General features: G+C 34.6%; 1 protein-coding gene across 7 annotated transcripts in view; it reads left to right on the forward strand.

Moving 5' to 3' along the window:
- The window catches only part of ATRNL1 (attractin like 1), a 625,874-nt gene that overhangs the window by 231,622 nt on the left and 383,510 nt on the right, over positions 1-10,742 (forward strand). For all 7 annotated transcript variants that reach the window (XM_019660096.1, XM_019660098.1, XM_019660097.1 and 4 more), the window contains exon 25: positions 9,421-9,482. In XM_019660096.1, the coding sequence (XP_019515641.1) occupies positions 9,421-9,482 (62 nt within the window). The remainder of the gene's footprint in view (positions 1-9,420; positions 9,483-10,742) is intronic.

A 10,742-nucleotide genomic window follows, 5' to 3' on the forward strand; every position in this document is an offset into this window, starting at 1 on the left:
AAAAATAAAAAATATTACTACCAATGCTATTCTTTAAAGCTATAAAATTGTTTGAATTAGATAAGATGGCTGAAATGTAAAATACGGTTTTCTAAGAAAATGACATAAAGACGCTATTCAACCTTTTCATTTGTAAAATAAATCTAAATTCTAAAGAAGGTCTCCCAATTCTTTATAGTGGTAATTTTTTTTTAATTGAAATTTATTGGGGTGACAATGGTTAGTAAAGTTACATAGGTTTCAGGTAATACATCATCTATATTTCACATTGTATGTTCACCACCCACAGTCAGTTCTCCTTCCATCATCATATATTTGATCTTTTTTACCCTCATCTACCACCCTCCTCCCCTCTTACCCTCTGGTAGCCAATAAACTGTTGTCTGTGTCTATGAGTTTTTGTTTCTTCATTTGTCTTGTTCCTTTGTTGTTTTCAGTTTTATGTCCCACATGAGTGAAATCATATGGTTCTCTACTTTTTCTGTGTGACTTATTTCGCTTAGCATAATAATCTCAAGATCTTTGAGATTGTTTAGTACTCATTTAAAGAATAATACAGAGCTGTACATTCATGTTTTATAATAATCCCTAAAGAGCCTATTTCAAATATAGGTGCATGAATTATTTTATTTCAGTCATTTCCTAGGAGGTTAAGTGCAAGAATGTAGTAAACAATATAAATCAATAGAAGCATTAAAATCCTTTAAGTAAAAGCTGTTGAAACCAAGATAAAATTAATGTATCTATAAATTATTCATAGTGAATCAAGATAAAAATAATAAATATACACAATTTTAGGTTTTATTTATATGTTAATGCACATGTAGAAAATATATTGGAGATCTATGAGTATGCATGTAATTCCTTAAGCTAATCTTCTGTAAGTCTGACTTTTATGTTCCTAGTGGCGTACTTAAATTATATCCATTAAAAATTGCCACTTGGGGGCCGGCCAAGTGGCGCATTGGTTAAGAGCTGGCTTGGCACGCCAGAGGGCCCTGGTTCGGATCCCACATATGAGGGCCAGTGACACTACCCTCTACAGCTAAGATGCTGAACAACAGCTCAACCTGGAGCTGGGCTGCGGTGAGTCACCGGCGATGGCATAGGCTGCAGCCCCTGCTGCAGTGGGTTGCCATGGGCTACCGTGTGTAGCCAGCAGCCAGCGTGAGCGGCCAGCAGCCGCTGTGAGCGGCTGTCCAGAAGCCAGCGACTGATATACCTCACCCGGGAAGAGCGCAATGATGGTGCCAACTTGGGCCAGTGAAGCAACATCCTCCACAACTAGACTGAAGAACAAAAGGATAGCAACTTGTCTGTTCCCCTTACCCCAATTCCCCAATAAAAATCTTAAAAAAAAAAAAATTGCCACTTGATGCAATAGACTATTTTTCTTTTTGTTTTTTCTCATTTTCCCAAACATCCCAATCTATAACTCCTTTATACTTACAGCCTGTGGTACAAATCAAAGCACTCCAGTCCAAGAGAAGTGTTAACCTCTGCATGGTAAGAGTTAACATTAATTTAGGTTCATAGTATGTTTTCCTCTACTTTTTCCTTGATGCTGTCTTTCAGTATAATTTCTTGCTCTGGCAAGACCTTTGCCAATGGAAAAACAGTGGGAAAGTTGGAAAACATCCTGGTGTACTGGTTTGAAGTCTGAGATCCTAGTTTGGAGTCTTTTTCTAATGTGAGAAACACTGCAGTTTTTCGCAGATAATTCCAGATTTACTAGAGGTACTATTCATGGTGTGTACTAGTGCAGACATTGAGAGGATTTGGCTATTATTAAACTTAGCCCCATAAAGAAGGGCAACATTATTAACTCTAAAAATGTCCAGATGAGAAACTGGCATTGAAAGAAATTGATTACTTAGAACTTCACAATGAATCAGAAGCAATATTCTACTTATGTGACATCAAAATTGCATTATTTAGATAATCCATATTGTCATATTAGTTAGACTATGTGGACCTGTAATCATTATAGCCAGAGTAAACATTCTAACAATGTAATTGTAAACAAAAACAAAAACATGAAAGTGTCCATGAGTGACTGAAAAGTCATGTAAAGAAATTCCTCAAGAGCAAAGTACTTTAATACTATGCTATTAATACCAGATCTGGACCTGAACATGGCTCAGCACCGTCTGATTTTATTTCATACATTGGATTCAACTTAAATGTTATATTTACCAATAATTTAAGAAAATAGTATCCTAAAGTTTATATAATATTAGAATATACTATCTGATAGTATTGATCTATTTAATTTTTTTATCTTCTTGCCTATTCTTTTTTCCTGCCCAATAAAGGGCCTGCTAAAAAGCAGAGTTGAAAAGATTTATAAAACTTAAAAATAAACTCCTGCAATATATCTGACATCACATAATTTTTAACTGTATTTTCAACTACATCAAATAACCATATGATTTCATGATTTTTTTATTGCCAAGTCATGACCCATCAACTTGGGTTTTAAAATTTTACCCTTTTTTTTATTGTAGTGAAACTTAAGTTCTGTGATGCCATTGTTTTTTATGTAGTTTAAAAATGGAAATCTATCCACACAAAAGCCAAAACATCAAAGCACTTGTGGGGACCGACTGAATCATCTTTGTGAGCTCTTTCCTTGGAAAGCACCTTACTGTATTCTTTTTCATCAGTCTAGGTTTAATGGAAAGAAGAGAACAGTGAATTAGCTTTCAGAGTGTCAAAAATTATTTATATACAGTATATATTTCTTTGAAATTTTGTTAGTTTTTCCTTAACAATGTATTTTTGAATGCAGATGGTTTTATCGCTTATTTAATAGGATATGTATGTGTGAAAAATTGACATTTGAATAGTATATCATGCTTTACTCACACTGTTGGCTGTACTTGCTACTTTGAGGTTTTAGACATAAACCTGATTTCTGACTTTTAGAGACAGGACTGGATGATGAAGTTGGTTTAGTGACTATCACTCTATAAAAGGAAGGTCGTTTTTGGCTACTTAAATTATTGAGGAAAAGCTAAGCTGTGAAAAAAAATCACAATTTCTAAAAATTGGTGTTATCAGCATAAATTGCGCATAGATTTCTGTATTAGCCATTACTCTTGCTGTTTTATATCTTTCATTTATAAGTTAAAACCTGAGGCTCTTCAAGAAACCTTATAATATAATATAATTAAGATCAGGTAGCATTATAAATGCAAATTCTATCATTTCATTTTAAAGGATCTATTTCAGTTTTTAGGATTTATAATTATTTTTGAAAAAGTAATTTCCTTTAACATCAAACAAAAATATTTTTGAAAAAATATCTTTTAACTTCAAATAATATACTCTCTGGACAAGTAGATATAAAGTTCTACATAATTTAGCTGACATAATCTTGACGTAAAAGTAATTCTTGTTTTTTTTTGGTACAGCTTGACATTTAGTTAAAATGAAACTGTTTTAAGACTTTCTATTTAGAACATTAAGATATATGTCACTAGAAGTTACTGCAATTCATTCACTAAGCACATATAAGTCAAAATGCTAGGTTTTTGCTAGTTCCTAGGAATGTATAGATAAACATCATAAAGCCTGACTTCAGGTATCTTGAAGTCGATTGGAGAGAGAAGAAAGGTAAGCTGATTATCACAGTACACTGTGATACACAGTACACAGGTGTTAGGGAAGTGTAGAGTGTAAGGACTAGAGTCGTAACGCAGTGATTTCCAATTTAGCTCAGCTGCTTATTGCTGGGTAACCTATGAACCTTTATTTTCTTATCTCTAAAGTGGATTTAATGACATGACCTATTTTATGGAGTTATTCTGATGATTAAATTAGTGTATGAGAAGAACTTAGCACAGTGCCTGGGTAATAGTAAGCACTTTATGAACAACCATGGTAGAAGTCTGTGGTTGAGACAACAATGGTGCAGTTCTAGATTCTGTTTGTTTGGTGGCCCTCAGTTGTACTGCTTTATGGGAGAGGCCCGTACTTCAGATGCGTGTCTTAGAGAAGTGTGATGTTTGAGATTAGATCTAGATGGCAAGGAGCCAGCCCTGTGAAGGCCAGTGGTCCAACAGCACTTAGAATGGCGGCCCCTTTGTCTGCACCTGTTCCTTTCCCTGTAGACCTTCCAGTTTCATTGGAGGGAGCCTGGAGTTGCTGGATACTATTCTCCACAGGAAAACTGAGGGCAGCCAGAAACATCTGAATCTGATGCTATGTTTGATTTCTTTCTGCTACACTTATTCTATCTGTTCTCAGTGCTTCTGCATATTTTTAGACACCAAGAAATGATATTTTTTGTTCCACATATGTCAACGTAGAAAATAGCATTCTTTTAATGTTTTTTCACCATTAACACTTACCAAGTTCTAACACACTGTAATTTACTACTGTTAACATTTTTGCCTGCCCCTGCTACCACCGTTAAGAATTTCATTGTGTTGTTTTTCCTTTCCATTGATACAGCCAAGAACCTGACACGGTGCCCAGAATGTAATAGATATTAATTGAAATGTGTGATTGATGAATAAATTGGCACCCTATAAGAGGGAATCCTGAGAGGTTTGGCACTGTTTGCCAATATTACCAGATCATCCTTGGATATGCCTTCCATTTCCAGAGAGAATCCAATCTTGTTTGTAAGCCTGTGTCTGACAATGGACTAACACATTGTTTCCCATAGGCTGGGACTTCCTATAAAAAGCCTCAGGTGGAAAAACACTTGGAAAGATTAGCACAACCCATTGTCATACTGAATTCTTTTTGAACAGTCAACATCGAATGCTGTTCAACCTGAGACTCTAGTGCCCACATAGCATGCTTTGGGAAAATACAGGAAATGGTAGATGTTTTCATGAGTGTCTTACATTTTGCTTACTTGCCTCAAAACATGATTTTTGTTCCAAGGTACTTAGTTAGATGGCCCCAGAAAAGGCAAGTAAACCAGTACTAGCTTGAATCATGTGATTTGTCAGTCGAAATTTATTTCAGTGGTGTTGGTTGTTCCTACTATTTTTGCGTTCATTATCTTTATGGAATACAGTATCCTTTATAGGTTAAAGGACAACAAATATTTGGGAGGTATAATAATGGCTTCCATTGGTATAATAGTATGTAAAGAAACCAGTGTCAAGACACACACACACACACACACACACACACACACACACACACACAGTGGGTGCCAAAAAATGTACACATTTTAAGATAACATATCTTAAAAATGTGTATACATTTGTTTGTTTATATATATATATATATATATATATGAAATATGTTTTTTTCCCCTAAAAATGTGCCACTTGCGTATTAAAGATTTCCTGGCTCTGTTCTTCTCCCCAATTGGACCTTCTTTCCTTTGTCTCTATTTTCCCTGCTCTGTTCAATTTTTATTTCATTTACAAGAGTTTCTCCTCAATATGGGGCCTATCCTGGAATAGTAGCTTTTGAAAATTCATGTGGCCCAAGCTGTTCTAGCCCCTTTTAGAACTTCCCAAGGACCCTTTGCACTCAAGCTCCTAGATTGGGCAAAGCCACTTTAATTTCACCTTCTATATTCAAATTGGCCTGCCTGGTACCAGTGAGTATCAGGGCTTTTGGATTTTCCCATGATACCCTTTTCTTACTCCCACGCAGACACTGGTACTATGTAGCCTTGTGTTGTGGCTTGCAATACCTTGTTTGTGTTTTGGCATTCAGTGGGATAATTTGTCACACCACTTTGTTGAAATTGTTTTCCATATATTGTTTTGATTTTGCAGTTTAGTTTGTGTGTGTGTGTGTGTGTGTGTGTGTGTGTGTGTTGTGGAAACTCAGGAATATTAAAAACTACACTATTGCCACTGCTTACAGGGAACTCTGCCTCATATATTATATTTCTTAATTTATAGGTACTTAAGCTTGTATCGGTCATATTTGAAATTATAGTTTTAATTTTGATCTTCGTCTGGTAATATAGCACCGAAAACCATTGCCATTTGAGAATTTTTAAATAGTTTCTTTGCACAGTGGACGTTAACTACTTTTCTAAATTCTCTATTTAAGTTTCAGAAAAGAATTTTGCTTTAGATCCTAGATATTCCTGATTATTTCTGCTCTGTTTTTTAGCAGACCTTATTGAAAATTCAGTCTGTGGTTACTGTCTTTCCTTCCTCACATTCCATATTCTCCGTATATTACTCTGTTTAGATTAATATTAACCACCACTTGGTTGAAAGTGCATTTGTTTAATTTAACCACGTAGTTGATGTTGTCAAATCTAATAGCCATATTCTCTTTCTCATCTTACTCAACCAAGAAAACCAACCAGCACTTCCTTTTTGCAACATTCTTGTTCCTTGACATTCTTGACACTTTTTTTTTCTTACCTAACTGGCCACTTTCTTTTAGCTCTAATAATGGGATGGCTTTGAACTTCCCCTTAGAATTTCTAATGTGTCAATCCAATTCTTCACGAAGCCTTCGCACCTCTCACTCTGAATTGCTTGCCCATCTACTTAACTTTTGTCTCCATTGCTGCTATTGTGCAAGCTGCTATCACTTCCTAACTAGGAAAATCCAATATGCTTCTCTCTGACCTCCCTGCTTGCTTCTGTCATCTCTTCCCCACCCAGCAGTCAGAAGGATGCTTTTTCTTGAGTGTTAGGTCATGTCACTCCATGGTTCAAACTCTTCCGTGGGATCCCTATGAGTTTATACTTGTTACTCTTTATCCTGGCCAAGGACCTAGGTAAATTAACCCCTGCTTGTCACTCTGAGCTTATTTTCAACTACTGTATTCTGAGCTCACAATACTCCAGCTCTCATGACTTCTTTTTAGTTTCTCAAACATGTCTTGCCCAAGCATAGTCTCCTCCAAGCCTGGAAGCGCCTACTAACAGATCTTTATCTGGTTTTACCCTTCTTACTGTTTGATATCAGCTCATCTATCATAACTTTAGTGAGGACCTCCCTAACTACCTGATCTAAATTAGCCACATATTCTTTTTCTTCATCACATCACCATGTTGTGTTTTTTTTTTCGGAACACTTATCACTGTTGAAAATTATGATCTCCACTTATGAGTTTACCTGTTTATTTACTGTCTCCTGCTATTAAAATGCAAACTCCAAAAGACCAGGCACATTGTCTTATTTACAAGGGTGTCACTGGCACTTAGAGCTTGCTTAACCAGTATTTCTTTTGAAAATTTTTCATGACTTTAATGACTGAATACCTTTTTGTCTGTTTGATTAGATACGTTCTGAAAGAGATATCACATTAAAATTTTATTCCATAATCATATTATTATCAAGTCTCCGTGTCCTCACCTTGTGGTTTTACTTATTTGGGCTGTGGCTTTATTGCACACAGATTTTATTGTTATGTATTCTTTGTGCCTTATCCGTTTTATTTGATCAGGTTTTGACTTTGAATTCCACCTTGCTATTAGTATTATCCTTTATGCCTTTTCTGTTGTTTTTATGTGCCTATTGTTTCACAATCCTTTTTTTGTAAAACAAAAACATCAAGCTGAATTATGCTTTTTAATATACTGTGGAAATCTCTGCCTTTCAATGATGACTCAGTCTATTCATATTTAGTGCAATTGCTTGTGTTCTTTACCTTATTCCCTTATTTTTATGTTCTATGTATTATTTATTTTATTTCTTCTTCGTTCTTTTTCACACATTTGCTAATTTATTCAGGCCTTTATTGCAGCTCTTTTATCCCGTTTTTCATCTAGATATTTTGCAACACTGTCTAAGGTTACCTCCTATTCTAATTTATCAGTTTTATTTATTATAATTTAAAGATAATTATCCTTTTAGTGATTATCCAGTTAGTTTTCAGTTGCTGCGTCCAGAATTCTTTTTCCTGGACTTAGGTACTGTTGACATTATTGTTTGATAAGCTCTGTTTCTAACACACTCTTGTGGACAGTAACCTGGGCAGAAAATATACTTGTGTCTTTTCCATTTTAAAAGATGTTTTTTTTGAAATCTTTTAAGACATTTCACCTATAACCAGTCTCCTACAGCAATGATCTTCCCTCAGTTTCTGTATAAGTGCTATGTAATTCTTCAAATGCTTTTTGGACATGAAACTTTGCTCTATTTAAGCTTTGATGTATATGCCAAAATTTGAGCCATCTTCTCAAATGACAGTAGTTGTTTATTTTACATAAGAAACACTGATTTTTTTTTTTTTTAGAATGCTGTTTAAATTCCTTAGTGTTATTACCTTGCACTGAAAGCTGGGGCAGTTGTAAGGCTAATCTTTGGTTTTCTTCACTCATAGATTATATCCTCTTCTGCCTTTTGTCCAATGTCTGAAAATGTTTTTAAAATATATTTTATATAGTTTTCTGGTTACTTTAGACAAGAGAGAAATCTTATTATTGTTAGTCTATTTTCACTGGAAGTGGAAATTCTATTACATGTTTCTGAAATATTTTCATAAAACATTAAAGGAAAAAGAGATTTCAATACCTTAACTATTTCGCTTCAGCTATCTGGGAAAACTCACTGATGTTAACCATCTCATTTATACACGATGTAAAAGTATAATAATATTTATTGTGTTATACCTACTATATGCCAGACATTATGGCAAGAATTTATTTCTATTAATTCAGTTAATCTTTATTCCATGAAGTAGGTGCTTTTGTTATTACCGTTCACATGTGGGACAACTGAGATACAAATAGGCTACATAGTTTTTCAAAGCATTTATACCTAGTAATAGAAAACCTGAATGTGACAATCAGATATTCTCTATTCAGATGCTGCATTATTGACTAATAACTTATATAATACTTCCTGAGGAAATGTGTTACAGTATAATCTGTATAATGTTAACAAAAGGGAGGACAGCTTTAGCTTATTGGCTAGTTTCACCTCTCAAAATTCATTTCTTATTAACATGAATTTATAAAATGAGGTGACATATTGTATCCTTTGAGTGGTGTATAATAGTGCATGTATGCATGCAGCTTTGCTAGACAAGAATATATAGGAAAAACCAAATCCCTTCAGTTTCATTCATGGAGTTAAAGTTTATTTTTGGATTATAAGTACTTATCCATTGTATTAACAGAAAATGTAATCATTATTAGATTAAGAAACTCATTTGCTTGATTTACTTAGGCCCATTGAATTATCAGTATTTTACATGCAACTCTGCATACATTCTTGAAGTAATTTTGTATTAGTTTTCTTAAACCATTTAATTTTATAGCCTATGCAAAGGTCATCATTAATAGTTGAATAGATTAGGTGTTCTAGATGAAATTTTGATTCCGGCATTTATGATGTCTAATATGGTGATCCAAATGTCTTGATGATTTAAAAATATTGTATTTACAAATGTCATGAAACATCACCACAGGTACTGCAGGAAAACACGATTCATTAAGTTTCAAACTTTCTTTTATTTTGATTTTTCAGATTGCGTTCTCACAACACAATACAATCATGGATCTTGTGCAGTTTTTTGTCACCTTCTTCAGGTAATTTGTTTTTACTGACTTTGAATTTGTTAAACCTATATTCTGATATGTGTCCTGTCAGTTTGTTAGGGAATTTATCAATTCTTTAACCTTAAAAATATCATCTAGTATGTCTTGAATAGTTTTACATGCTGAACTATATACCACAGAGCAGAGGCAACATACTTGAAATATACTTTTTCAGGGTTATTTTGCTGTTACGCTGTTTAATAAAGGATTCAATGGAAAGAGGATGATAACTTTGTGTCCACCTGTCACATGAGTAATTGAAGCCTGCTTTAATTAATGAAATTAACATTATGTTCACCAAATTGTTTAGGTAGATCTCCTAGAATTAAATCAATTCAATAATTTCTTAGGTTATGATATATGTGCTTACCAATGCGCTAAAATCTGTAAGGGATGAGAAAGAGTATGTATTTTCTGTTCAGAGAGTTTGTAATCCCGAAGCACTACCTATGCCTTTAATAGAGCATCATCCCCTAGGACATTAGTTATTTGAGATATTAACAGTAATTTCATAAAAAAGGGTTTCATAATTAAACAACTTTGGAAAATTTTGTGTATACTGAAGTTAAATTGGGCCCCTTTAGTTTGTTTTTAACTGATATTACTTCTCGGAATTTTTTTTTTCTGTCACTTTTTACTATGCTAATTTGCAATGAATCTTTCTAAAAGAGAGGGTAGAGTTTGTAGCATTTATAAATCATGAAAACTCTTCTCAGGGAACATTTATTTTCATTTCCATGTCGTTTACATAAAGAAACACCGGGTTAGGAGAAGCTGAGTTTCAGTGTTATTAATCTTAGATCCTCTGGATTGGAAGGGATGTTATTTTTGCTGACATGGTTATGATGTGTACCGCTTCTGTGGGTCCACTGGGTGCCTTTGTGCAAATTCGACAAATGTGTGTCCTTTTCCTGGCAGACATAGCCCCACATCACGGCACACAACTTTGCAATCCTAGCACACTATGAATTTTGACCTCCACCCACCAACTTGGCTATGCTGCCTTGTACAGCAAAGAACCTACACAACCCAATCTTTGACACAATGATATGCCAAGCACTTTTCTAAGGACCAAAGTAACCATTATTGGTTATCTTATCCAGACAACCATACAGCACTTGAATTCCTAATGTCTTCTCCAGAAGGGTCAGCAAACATTTTCTGTAAAGGGCCAGACACTTAATATTTCAGGACTTGTGGGGTCTCTGGCCTCTGTTGCGTATACCCAACTCTGTTGCTATGTTGCTAAAG

Source organism: Hipposideros armiger, unplaced genomic scaffold (genome assembly GCF_001890085.2).
Source record: "Hipposideros armiger isolate ML-2016 unplaced genomic scaffold, ASM189008v1 scaffold_311, whole genome shotgun sequence".
NCBI lineage: Eukaryota > Metazoa > Chordata > Mammalia > Chiroptera > Hipposideridae > Hipposideros > Hipposideros armiger.